This window comes from Bombus huntii, chromosome 13, assembly GCF_024542735.1.
Source record: "Bombus huntii isolate Logan2020A chromosome 13, iyBomHunt1.1, whole genome shotgun sequence".
Lineage (NCBI taxonomy): Eukaryota > Metazoa > Arthropoda > Insecta > Hymenoptera > Apidae > Bombus > Bombus huntii.
In genome coordinates, this window is record NC_066250.1 from 6,281,807 (window position 1) to 6,295,629 (window position 13,823).

The 13,823-nt window shown below is 39.6% G+C and overlaps 1 protein-coding gene across 3 annotated transcripts; it reads left to right on the plus strand.

Moving 5' to 3' along the window:
- Positions 1–13,822, plus strand: LOC126872463 (importin subunit beta-1). Of its 3 annotated transcripts, none has more exons than XM_050632432.1 (6): positions 1–137; positions 200–484; positions 1,505–1,563; positions 1,651–1,833; positions 1,907–2,260; positions 2,340–4,355. In XM_050632432.1, exons 2-6 carry the CDS (start codon positions 424–426, stop codon positions 4,353–4,355), a joined length of 2,673 nt encoding a protein of 890 aa, XP_050488389.1. In that variant the 5' UTR covers positions 1–137; positions 200–423. The 3 variants fall into 3 exon arrangements, with proteins under 3 accessions (XP_050488389.1, XP_050488391.1, XP_050488390.1); XM_050632434.1 differs by adding an exon at positions 13,674–13,822 and having other exon boundaries at positions 19–484; positions 2,340–4,351; XM_050632433.1 differs by adding an exon at positions 5,091–12,095 and having other exon boundaries at positions 19–484; positions 2,340–4,351.
- Position 13,823: the final 1 nt, after the last annotated feature.

The following is a 13,823-nucleotide window of genomic DNA, read 5'->3' on the forward strand; positions in this document are numbered from 1 at the left end:
GGAAATTTTGTACGGCGCACAAAGAAAATAGTCCGTGCACGAAGAGACACGACGATCAGTTGAAGAAACGTGACGCTCGTGACAGTAGCTTTGCAACGTTTACGAAATTCACGGCAAGGGTTTGACGGAAGTACAAGGTATGCATTCGGTATATTATTGTGTCGAGTTAATGATCAGAAGGTTCGTTTGCGTGTACTAGGCGCGAGAATATCAAAGGCCGCAGGTATTACTACGCCGCACGTTGTGGAAGGAAGCAGAAATCGAGTACTGGCAGGAAGTGGGTAGAAGGGGGTACGTCGTTGAGCTAGTTGATTCGGTGGTGGCTACATGTGGCTGTCTGCCGGTAGCGACAACGAGACATTTCCTATCGAGGCATAAAAAATTACGTTTTCTGATAATCGATAGACGAAAGAAGCTGAAATCATGCAAATGGATCCAACGACAGTACAGCTTATCCAGGTTCTAGAGAGAACCGTCTCCTCGAGTAAGTCATTTTGATTAATCAGTACTTCAGATTATTGGCGACATCTTAGAATTAAGATTAATTTTTCTCAGTTATTTTGTTGCTCTTAATGTTGCTATCGTTGTTACTTTATGAACGACGTAAATACTTCGTTTTTGTCTCCTTCTTATCGTTTTAGCAACCTTGCCCGGAAAAGTAAAGTCCTACCGCGTGCGCGTCCTTTTTATACTTCTTCCGGTGTATTCATGGAGTACTTAGTACCAACGTTAATTGATGGTTCCTTTGATTCATTTGGAATAGTTTGGCGTCGATATGTTAACGTTTAATCGGGATCTGTCGTTTATACGAAAATACGTCGCATTGTATTCCGTTTGGCTGTTGCTAGGGGCTTTGTTCGCGACCGAAAAAGTATTGTCCCATGTGACGGTTACTCGTATTGCACGTCCCCGTTGTCGGTTGGCACTGCGAGTAGTGCATCTTGCTTTTCTAACCTCTATCGTTACTTCACATTTTTTACCAGCTTGACATAAACGAAATGATATGAATAATCCACGTGAAAAAGGGGTGAATATGAAGTTTTAATATTTCTTAGAAAACAAAAATTTATTTTTCAATATATGATGTCACATTGTTGTATTTTCTCATATATTAAAATAAAACATTATTTTATTCTGCACTATTTTCAACGTTCACTTATAATTTTAAATAATATATAACACACTAAACTCTAAAAAAATGTAAACTATTCATTTTTCATTGTACATCTTAAATTCTTGTAACTACTGCAAAACCTGGAAAATTTTAATTTCCAATGAGACATGGCCCATGATAGAGCACCCATGGAAGTATGTTGAAAAATGTTGAACTCAAAATTTGATAAAAATGGACATTATCCCTTTTGTTCCTGGAACCTTCATAAATACAAAACTCGATATTAATTATGTTCATATTTATAATACATTTATAATATAAATATAATTTATGTTTATGTTATAATAATTTTATGTTTGTATTATAAAAGTAATTTATATACAATTTCAGACAAAAATGAGTTGGAAGCAGCTCAAAACTTTCTTGAGCAGGCAGCAAGAACTAATCTTGTAAGTTTTTTTTCTTTGAAAGAAACCTTTGTGAGGAATATGCAAGAGTTGGAAAAGTTATAAAAAAACTCATTGTTCTTCTTTTAGCATGAATTTTTGCAAAGACTCAGCGGCGTGCTGGTTAATGCCACTGCAAGCCCAGTTGCTCGTATGGCAGCAGGTCTTCAGCTCAAAAATCAACTTACATCTAAAGATCCAGATTTAAAATGTCAATATCAACAACGTTGGCTTGCTATTCCTGTAGAAACAAGGGAATATATTAAGAAGAATGTAAGTAACTTTTTCAGTTATTTGATGATACATTTCTATGTAAAAGCAATATGATGTTATTCTTTATCAATAGATTTTTGGGGCACTTGGAACGGAGAACAACAGGCCAGGTTCTGCAGCACAATGTGTTGCATATGTAGCAGTTGCTGAATTACCTGTTCGTGAATGGACCAATGTCATTCATCTGTTAGTCAATAATGTTGTAAATCCAAACAGCACAGAGATATTAAAGGAAGCAACTTTAGAAGCCATCGGTTATATTTGTCAAGATATAGAAAGCGATGTTTTGGTACCCCAGTCTAATGAGATTCTCACTGCTATCATTCATGGTATGAAAGGATCGAGTACCTCGCATTATGTTCGCCTTGCAGCTACGAGTGCACTCTATAATTCATTAGAATTTACCAAAGGAAATTTTGAGATAGAGGTTTGTATAATTTCAAGAATAGAATATAGGTTTTTTTTAATAACAACATCTAGTTTAACTGTTTTGCTTATGTACGCAGACTGAGAGAAACTTCATTATGGAGGTGGTATGTGAGGCAACGCAGTCCTTAAACACCCAAGTTAAAGTAGCTGCTTTACAGTGTCTTGTAAAAATTATGTCACTGTATTATCAATATATGGAGCCCTACATGGCTCCAGCACTTTTCCCAATTACTCTAGAAGCTATGAAGTCAGATATCGATGAAGTTGCACTGCAAGGAATTGAGTTTTGGTCAAACGTATCTGACGAGGAGGTAGATTTAGCCATGGAAGAGGGCGAAGCTACCGATGGTGGTAGACCGCCAGTCAAAGTATCGAGACATTATGCAAAGGGCGCTTTGCAGTATCTGGTACCTGTTTTGATGAAGAAGCTCACTAAACAAGAAGAATTTGATGACGAAGACGATTGGAATCCCTCAAAAGCTGCTGGAGTGTGTTTAATGTTATTATCCTCTTGTTGCGAGGATGCCATTGTTCCGTTTGTTCTTCCTTTTGTCAAGGATAACATTAAAAGTCACGACTGGAGGTATCGGGATGCAGCATTAATGGCCTTTGGTTCTATTCTTGGGGGTGTTGATCATGCTACCTTGAAACCTTTGGTAGAGCAAGCAATGCCAACGCTTATCGAACTAATGTACGACAGCAGTGTCGCGGTAAGGGACACAGCTGCATGGACGTTTGGTCGAATTTGTGAGATCATACCACAAGCAGCGATTAGTGAGACATACCTGAAACCATTGTTAGAGGCTTTGATAAATGGTTTGAAGGCAGAACCTCGCGTTGCAGCAAACGTTTGTTGGGCGTTCACGGGTCTTGCAGAAGCTAGCTACGAGGCTGCAGAAGGTCTCGAGGGACAGAATCCGGAAACGTGTTGCATGTCTCAATACTTTGATTTTATCATTCAGAGATTGTTGGAAACGACGGATCGTCCGGATGGAGCTCAAGCTAACTTACGATCGGCTGCTTATGAAGCACTGATGGACATGGTGAAGAACTCTCCGCGCGATTGTTATTTAACCGTGCAGAAGACGACGATGGTAATTCTGGAGAGATTGCAGCAGGTACTGCAAATGGAGACACATATCCAGAGCCATTCGGATCGTGCTCAATATAATGATTTGCAATCGTTGTTATGCGCAACTTTGCAATCTGTGCTACGTAAAGTTACACCGGAGGATGCTCCGCACATCTCTGATGTAATAATGACAGCATTGTTGTCTATGTTCAACTCGAATTCTTGCAAAGCCGAGGGTGTACAAGAGGATGCTCTTATGGCTGTTTCGACTCTAGTCGAAGTCCTTGGAGAAGGTTTCTTGAAGTACATGGATGCATTCAAACCATATCTCTGTCTTGGCTTAAAGAATCATGCAGAATATCAAGTTTGTTGCGCCGCTGTTGGTCTGACCGGAGACATTTGTCGGGCCCTAAAAAACAAAATGTTACCCTATTGCGATGAGATCATGACCCTCTTGCTGGAAAATCTTGGCAATAATTCGGTCAATCGTTCCGTGAAGCCTCAAATCTTCTCCGTTTTCGGTGATGTCGCTCTCAGTATTGGTCCTGAATTCAAGAAATATTTGGATGTGGTACTTCAAACATTGGCTCAGGCTTCTCAAGCAAATGTAGATAGAAGCGATTACGATATGATCGATTATCTGAACGAATTACGAGAGGGCGTCCTTGAAGCTTATACTGGTATAGTGCAAGGACTGCGCGGTGATGTATCGAATCCTTGCCCAGATACAGCAATTGCTCTGGTAGAGCCGCACGTGCCCTTCATTATCCAGTTCATCACGTCGATAGCACAGGACCGTGAGCATTCTGAAGGCAATATTGCAGCTTCTGTAGGCTTGCTTGGTGACCTCGTCACCGTGTTTGGAGTAAAACTCTTGCCGATGGTAGAAACTGAACCACTTACGGAGTTCTTAACCAAGGCTAGACGATCACGTACTGAGAAGACTAAAACTTTGGCTAACTGGGCTGCTAAAGAGATTCGGAAGCTCAAGAATGTTGCTAACTCTACGTCCAGTTGGTGAGTAATTTTTCATTGCTTTATTAATTGTTTCCTTATATTTTTTTTATTCGTTTCTTTTATTATTAATAATTTCCGTGTGGACTATGTGTGGTGCGTGTATATTCAATCGCCTGTTATCCATATCAACTTACCGTTTTCCCATTTCATTCTTTACTACATCCCCCTTCATTCTACGCTGCTACCTTTCTGTGTAACTTACTAAGATTATTTTCTCGACGAACGATTTATAATGCTATACACTTAGGAGATATGAAAGAAAAAAAAAGAAAACAAGAAACGCGAGTGTACAAAGTATCAAAGAAGCAAAGATGCAATACAGCTGCATGGTGATGGAAAATTAGGGACACTACATACTGATTCTAGAAATTGGATCGAGTTGTAGTTCTTTCTGTTTAAACAAACAAAATTTTGCTTGAATGCCCTTAAACATAACTGTCTTATCTTTGTTTAAAAAACGAGCCCTAAGTTGTCTCACATCTCAAAACTATTCTGTACAATACAGTTTCGTTTTGTCGTCATTGTTTACGAACCCTTTGTCTCATAGCCCCGCCCCGTGTACAGACACGTGCACTCGACACAGAGACCCCATTTAAAAATAAAAAATTTAGGTCAAAAAGTAACAATACAAAATTAAATAAAAGAGAAAAAAAATTGTAATACGTTAAAAAAATATGCATACACACACCGAGCAGTGAGCGACAGTTATTGATATTTGGCTCGCTTTTGTTGTTTACAGATCACCCCACGGTTGTACTGTCGTGCAATTTGATTTGACTAGAGAGCTATCGAACACAATACAAAGACAACAAGATTGGATGGTGCGGATGCGAGTTGATGGATGTGCGTGAGTTTCGAAGCGATGACGATGATGGGGTGATGAGTCTGCACGTGTCCCTGCTCTGGCGACGGTATTTGAGTACCGACACGTTGAGCGCAACCCCAAATGGTCGAAAAAAATAAATACATGTCTGCCGACAACGGATGATGAGGAGTGCAAGTGGATGTTGCCGATGAATGGGCCAAGGCCGAAGTCTGCCGAGATGTTCCGGTGATGCAAGTATGCCTGGTAACGAGCCTGGGGCTTCTACCCGCGTGATTGAGAAGTTGAACCTGAGGAAAAGACGACTTCAATGGACGATGATCGAGGCCAATGAGAGAGAGAGAGAGAGAGAGAGAGAGAGAGAGAGCGAATGAATGAGTGTGGAAGAACGAATGGTGTGAACGAGGAAGAAAACGCAGAGAAACCAAATGAGAGAGAGCGAGACTGTAGAGCTGCTAAAGAAAGAATGTGCTCTAGTAATTGAACGTAAGGATGGTTCTATTAATATGTATGCATGTAAGATCACATGGAGTCTGTGTGTATAAAATAAAACATGTCACCTTTGAATGAGCGATTATATTACACACGTCGTCTCGTCGAGAAAGTTCAATTATTAATGCGCAACTCGTTGTAAAGCTCCTAGCTTTTTTGTCCTCCTGTAGCTTTGCCAACGAAGCCCGCGGTCTGTTTCCGATTCCTTACTAAACTGTCACACCATCACTCGTTCGAAGCAATCGAAGCATCACCGAATGACTGTTGTTGGCGTGATTTGAAGTTTATGAGCGAAATAAGTGGCCGTCAGAATGCTGGTTGCTATTTTAATGCAGCCAAGTGGTGCACAAGTGGAGGTAAGAACTTTACCCAAGAGAGGAAGAGAGAAAGGGAAAGAAAAAAGGAAGGTAAGAGTGAATGCGTGTGAATAGCATCACAAATGTTCTGAATGATTCTCAAAAAAATATGGTCGGAAGGTTCAAAATATTGCTGACCTCTGGTCCGATCGTGCTGCGCGAGAATCTAAATGATTAGTTATAGTATGATAATGATGATGATGATGATGATGATGATGATGATGATGATGATGATGATGATGATGCCGCGTATGTTACTTTGCCCGTATGTGAATGTCTGTTGCTGTTGATTCATTAAAATTAATATTTTGCTGGCATAAGTTATTGAGTTGTACCGAAGTCCTCGTCCGGCCTGAACGTTCGAGTAAATAAGAATTGCAAAGAGGAAAGAAAACTAATTATGATTGAGTATTTAGCCTCAAAATACATAATACAATTATACCCACCCATACACAAAAGTAATCCTGCGCGTAATCGAAATTAATTTTATGCGATCACGTTATATCATTAATTCGTATTTTTGTAATTCTCCAACGGAATATCGGACGAGAGCTTTTTGCACTGCCACTAACAATGAAACAATACTATGTACGTGATGTTCAGGCACGTGTTTTACATCGTTCGTTTCTTTCTTCAATTCAATTCAAAGGGCTCAAGGATATCGAGATCTTGTTTCGCGTGAATATTTGTCAAAGAGATTCGTCTTTCTGGCCTCGCATTGTTGTAGGAAGGCGTTTATCGATGATCAAATGAAAAAAGAAAACCGTATCGAGGATGTTGCTCATCTTTATTCGCACGTTATTCCGGTGTCCATCGAGAAAACGAATACGGTGATCGCGTAAAAGTTAGGAACGATGAAATTTCAAAGATAGGTGATTGATATAATCCGACGTCATATCGTCCGGTTGCTCCCGTAAGCTGTTTCAATATAAGATCAAGCGAGTTATACGGGAATAGATAGATAAATTCGTTCCAGAAGTCGGACATTGAACCGAAGATATTTCAAATTCCTGGTCGCGCAAGGATTACGCAGAATACTTTTTTCCTTTTCTTATATATACACATATATTACATGAACATTTCGAATCGACTGAAACGACTAAGATATCGAATGGATCAGAAACGTTTCAGGATCCTTTAACGACGCGAACATTTTTCATTTTCTCGCACACTTCCTTGCCAGTCAACCTCGCAAATTTCCATAGCTTTCCCTTGTAGATGTTTTTGTGCACGAACGCGATATTTAGTAAGATTTTACACGAAAGATTAAGCGGGCAATCGGGCGCTCTAATAATATAATACGAAGTTACGTCACGTGGTCGAAACGTGGCTGTGCTAGTGCCATGCATTCCAAATACTTTTGCCAGCGGAAGCGCACTGTGTGACCGTTCTTTCGTGATGTTCGGGGTATATTTTATAGTGATTTCATTCTTAACATATTTTTCCCGTGAACGCCTTGTTTATGCAAAGCTTTACGTACAGACACGATATCGAACAGAGAATATTATTGACGATGATCGCAGCGAGATTCGAATGGAAATCTAGGCTGAGGGGTGGTATCTTCATGAAAGAACCGCCTGGGTTGGGGTAAACGTGTTTCGACGGAACAAACACATAAACGAAAACTAAACAAAACAATTTAAAAAATAAAGTGAAGAATAAATAGTTGAAAAGGGAAACAATATTGGCGTAAGAAGAAACGCGAAGGGACAAATAGGGAATTGACGAGAAACGATTATAAACTAAGACTTTTTATTAAATTGATTATCTTTTTTACGATTTTACATATCGAGGGAAACCAATGTGTCTGCTCCATGTCTGGATATAAAAATAAATATATATACATATATAATTTTTTTACTGTTGCAAACGATATTGCCAAACTTAGCGTATAAGAAAGAGAAACGTCTATTTAGCTTTTAAAAATGAGAAGAAACCTGACAAAACAACAAACAAATAAAAATAGGAGTAGGGAAAAATCGTTTCGGCGAGCCGCTCGTTACGTAGACTGGAGCCTAAACCTTGATCTCTTTGCGATACACACATTCATGTACACACCAAACACATACAGTTATACACGAATGCAAATTCTACGTACATTGTTTTATCTCGCGGTGGATCCTTTCGATTTCGGAGCAGAACGAAATTCTCGCAGACGAAACACGGTGTCTTCCAATCGCGAAAATTTCTCCTTCTACGAAAAAGAAAAAAACTACAGCTTTGCTTTACAGTTCTCACGATGACGAGTGCCGTCATCGATCTACCAAAGTCGATGTCTCGATGAATCCAAGGAAAAAAAAAACTGCAAAAAGTATTTAAGAAAAAAGGGGGGAAAAGCGAGAAACCGAAACAGTGAAACGGTTTATTCCGAATGTCCAAAGAAGGAACATGCAAAATATCGAGGCGCAAAGTGTATCCTGTTTTTCTTTTACATTCCACGTAGCAGAGAGAGTAGAGGGAAAGAGAGGACGTAAGAAAGAGAGCGAGAGGAGAGTGGAAGGACGAGAGAGAAAGAAAGGATGTGGATGTGAAAGGGGGAATGCGAGAAAGAGAGAGAGATAGAGGAACCACGACGGAGAGGACGTTGGTGCGCGACTTTCCGCGTCTTGATAAAGAACTCGATCGCTCGCCTGTTCTTCTGATTCGCAAACAATCGAGAGTTGCGCTTCGTCGCATTCGCCATTCTACTGGCTGTCTTTAAAATGGGTGGTCGAATTCGTAAAAGCCTTCTACTGGTCGTTAGGATGACGCTAGCACGACGATTAGGATCGATAAGAAATTATTCCTGTGTTACTTATTCGACACATCTTTTTATTCTCACGACGAGTAAAATGTATGTAAAAATAGCCATTGAACTACCTATTTTAGAAACAGTCTGTACATTAATGGAACGAACACGCGACTATTCTTTTCATCACGCGTAGTTTACGATCAATCGTGACCAAGAGCATTCTTTCATGATCGTATAACAAGCGTCTACTTCAGGACGTTACTAGAAGACGGGGTATATCGTTCGTTTCCGGTATCTTCGAGGTGATCGTTGCGAATCACGTTATCAGGTCCGCCGAGAAGGGCATACAGGCTAACAGAAATGGAAGGAATGAAATACGGAGGGAAACACCCGTGTAGATAGGGATCGGTCGTGGAAGAGCAGAGGTAGGAAACTAGGAAACGAAATGCCGGCCGTGCCGTGATGGAAGTAACGAGTAACGAGTTGTGAAAATAAGAAATACGAAAGATGCAAATTATATTATATATGCGACTGTGATTTTTTGGAGAGACTCTCGTGTGCGAGGGGTCGATGTTCTACCTTAAAGGAAGCGTGGCTCTGGCTGATCCATGTTCTCCATTCTACGATCTCAAACATAGCAGATTTGCTCGCCATTCTTCTGTGTAATTATTATTTTGTCTATTCGTTTTAATAAGGGAATATTCGCTGCTCTGTATTTCGAGCTAGCCTAACGCGCACACAAACACGTATATTTAATGAATGCAAGAAAGACATATATACGCCGATTGAGGTCGTTTTTGAAAGACAGAGTTTTCCTTTTTGCGTTTATATGTGATCGAGGGAACGAGTCACGATCAGAGCCTCGCTCCTAGAAACTAACTCATACACGATAATATCTTATCGAACTATTAGTTGTTAGCCTTTTCATCGTCGAGACGCCTAGAGTGCGTGCGATGCTTCACTAGGGAACGTACGTGAGAGCGTATTTAATTATAAGGATTATTAAAAAGAATAAAAAAAAAAATTTGAAAAGCGTGTGCATTACGCTGTATCAGTGATGATGTGCGCTGTGAGATAAATCACGATTTACTGGTGGGATGTGTCCTGTTAGGGTGTTATCTGCGAGTGAAGAAAAAACGACGAGAGGAACGAATGAGCTGTGAGAGCGAGAAAGATTGTGAGCGAGAGAGAAACACAAGAGGAGAGAGTATTTGATAACTGTGGTGGAGGGATGATGAGAAGAGTTGGCTCGTGATTCGACGTGAATCGCGGCGTCACGTTCGGGAAAGGACGAATCGTCGATTTGTAAAAAAAAAAAGAATAAAAAGATAAAGAAGAAACGAAGGATGGAAATAAGAAAAAAAAGTTATATAAATTTTGTATCGTGACGCGGTTAAAAAGATCGGAGAACTGTCACCGAATCTATGTCCTGGTGCTTCGCTGAAATTTTTGTCCAACTTAGAAAACGAGATCGCACGACTAAATAAATAAGCTGTTATATAGACGACGATGGCGACGATGACGGCGATGATGACGATGACGACGACGATGACAACGACAATGTGAATAAGATGAAAATGTATCCACGCAGATCACGCAGATGAATTATTTTTCGAGAGGATTTCAGCGACACTGGGTCCAGAACAGAGTCTCCGTTCTTAAGATATTCGAACCGCGGTGCCGTTGTACGTACGAGACAATATTTTCGATAATATTTTTTAAACGATCGAATCGCGAAACACGAAGCCAACACGTGTAGAGCTGTTATTGTTCCAAACTGTCAGAGAAATTGCACGGTAATGGCAGAAGTGAAGATCCATCGATCGTGTGATGCCTATATTGCTTCGTGTGTGTGTCACGGTTGATCAGTATCTTCAGATATTTTTGTTTTTCCCGATTTTTGATGGGTTGCGTCGAGATAAAGCTAAAATGCCATTACCATGCATATTGTGTGATTAAAAAACTAAAGAATTAAAAGAGAAGCAAACAAAAAAAATTAATAAAAAAAATTAAAAAAAATTAATAACGAGAAAAAAGAAGAGGAGAGAAGCAAAATGAGCGTGTGAGATTGATCTTTTTGTGACGATATGCGGAAAGAGAGAGAGAGAGTGCTGTCGAGTGCTGCCGATCGACGATCGGACCAAACATTATAATTTACGCATGTGAACAATTCGGGCGATAAACGTGGGTTTGAAGCAAAAGCAAGAAAGAAAGAAAAAACGAATAAACGAGAACACGAGTTGGATGAAATCCTATTTAGCCTGCCACTCTGTAATTTGCTCACCCTCTCCAATTTGTTTCCTAGAGTTCAGCTTTTACGTCGACCTTATCACCAATAAAATAAAATAAAAGGACAAAAAAGAGAAAGAAGATATGCCGTAAAAAATCGAAGAATCGATAAATTCCTTTGGCCTATTCCATAATTTAACGATCCGTTTCTTGTATTCCAAATTAGACGCTACGAATAATCGCTGATAAAACTTGTTTCTTGACTCTCTGGACAAAGATTAATCTCTTATCTGCATTAGATAAAAAATAATACTTTTCCTTGTAAAGGAGCGAAATCTTCGTTAAAGTTACAAGTTGTTATTACGTACTCGGTTATCATACTATTATCAGGAAAAATAATGCTTCAAGCAAATCGAGATTACAACAACGAGGAAACTTTATTTTGCTACAAAAGATGAATCTTATATCACATACTTAGGAGGACATTGTTTTCCCTTGTTCCCTCTGATTTTCCAATAATAATTTGCTACATGAATGATTCTAGAATGGGAGAGGGTGCGGCATGTCTACGTAGCGCAAGATATTTACGTATCTTTCATTTCTTTTCGGTCTGTGTCAGTCGTGTGGTTTGCCGAGCCTGTGTTCTGTGAAGGTATCCAAATGACAACGATTATATGTGACACATCGGCTGCATCGCTTATCTGAGTGCCAGAGCGATCGTGGAATGATTGGGGACGATTCTTTTGGAAAGTGTGTTCACCGTACGATCGGTTACATTAATGCAACAATAAACAAACAAAATACTGATTTCGAAAAACAAGATACAAAGGTCGTGTTATGAGAAAGAAATCGCATATTTTGCATTTTTTTTCGTATTAACTCGTCTGGTATTATCTTTAAAACGTAGATTCCATGTCGTCTGTTCACGGATGTCAGCTTTTTTTGTTGAATCTTTAACGTGGCTGATCGTACTCTGTCAGTGTGTGTACGAGAAACAATTTTACGAATCGCCAAGCGACAGTGCCATACGATTAATTAAACGAGAGAAATCATTTCGACTACTAACATCACGATTTTCATCGTCTTGACAAAAAAAAAAAAAAAAAAGAAAAAGGATCGAGGGAAACGAAAAAAGAGTGAAAGAACGAGGGAAAAGGAAAACTACGAGAGAAAGAAAACACAGTTGCGTTCTGTATGTGAAAAAAGAAATTATGGAATCTTATTCCGAGAAGAATGCGAGGTCGTTTCATCCCGTAAGATTTGACCATCGAAATGCGAATTGCTTCCACATGTGTTTTCAAATTTGGAATTTCTTCTCCTTTTTTTTCTTTTCTTTTTTTATCTTCGACAAAACGAGATTGTCCAGAATAAAAATTCATTTTAAATCTGAATACACTCAGCAATGCTATTATTACCAGTCGTCGTTTCGGCATCGAGCTTTCTCTTTCTCACTTCTTTTTTTCCAATAACCACCCATCTTCATCTATCGCTTTCGACATCGTCGTTCAGAGTAATCTCATAACGAAAATGCGAAAAATTTATCGTCCGATCGAGGTTCGTATGCAAACACGCGGATGGAAAACGTGAACAATTGCCTGTGTCTGTGACAACGGTCCTTTATTTTATCAATCGGATTACCTTGGATTTGGACGAAGCCGTATATCTCGCGATTTTCAAGCATTACCGGAGATATTCGTTATTGTAGAAAAGTACCGAAAACGTAGTTTAACGACGCCAAACTATTAACATTTCCAACAAATTAATTCGTTTGACGAAACGTGGGATAGACGAATGATACAAATAAGAAGAGATTTATACGAAAAGTATATATATATTTGTATATTATACTTATGCGGGAAGTAAGCGATATGTGAAAAATCGCAACATTTGATCAGCATGAGAAATTAGAAATTAATTGTAGACCCGCCACGAAGAATAACGAATCGAAAATTACAAAATAACATCAAAAGTCGCGCGGCGTGTTCGAAGAATGAAATGCGGCCACCACGCAGCATGTGTCAGCATTGTTCTTAATCTCCTTTAAGTACCCTTAACCCAATTGAATTAGAAGGGCACACCTCGTGGCACGCGCCTCTGAAGTCGTGTCGCCTGCATTTCCTCGATTCTCTTTCGCGTGCGTGAAACGCGAGTACGTACGCGAGCTCTATCCTCTTCTCTACCTTTCTTTTTTTTAATTCACTTTCAAACGAAGAAAGAGAAGCCGGTTGCTCGTGCTTAATGTACTATATTCGGGAGATGAACAATATCGGTGTATTCGCCATAAAAATTCCGGAGTAATTTCATCGACCATAATTTTTCTTTGTCGACGAAACGAGATACGACGTACAAGCACATACCATTCATTGATTTGGATTAATTTTCTGCATACACACTAATTATTACATTACGTTCTTTCTCTCTCTTACACACACACACACACACACACACACACATACACATACACACGCACACTCTGCATACCTCTTCAATTTAATTTCATTCATTTTCGTTTTGTTCTTTTCTTTTGATACGATTACACGTTTGACAAGTGAGTTTCCTTAAGAGAGAAGAGTAACAGTTGTCGAGAAGGCACGAATTTTTGAAAAATGTTGAGCGAGCAGTGGATTGATCAACAGTGAGCGATTTAATTTTCTAATTCATCCAATTCCTTTTGGGTTCGTGTCCAACTAGAACTCACTAAATCCACTACAAGAGCTGGCACACGCTATCTAAATACTTTTGTCTCCTCTTCGTGGCGACTTCGGAGGGACACCCTCGTAATACGATCGTGCGAGGGTGAGAAAGAAAAAGACGCAGCAGGATGGAACGAATGGCACGTCG

Coding starts and splice junctions, on each gene's coding strand:
- LOC126872463 (XM_050632432.1), top strand. CDS start 424: ATGCAAATGGATCCAACGACAGTACAGCTTATCCAGGTTCTAGAGAGA. Junction 1,564..1,650: donor AGGCAGCAAGAACTAATCTT/GTAAGTTTTTTT, acceptor TTCTTCTTTTAG/CATGAATTTTTGCAAAGACT. Junction 2,261..2,339: donor AAGGAAATTTTGAGATAGAG/GTTTGTATAATT, acceptor TTATGTACGCAG/ACTGAGAGAAACTTCATTAT.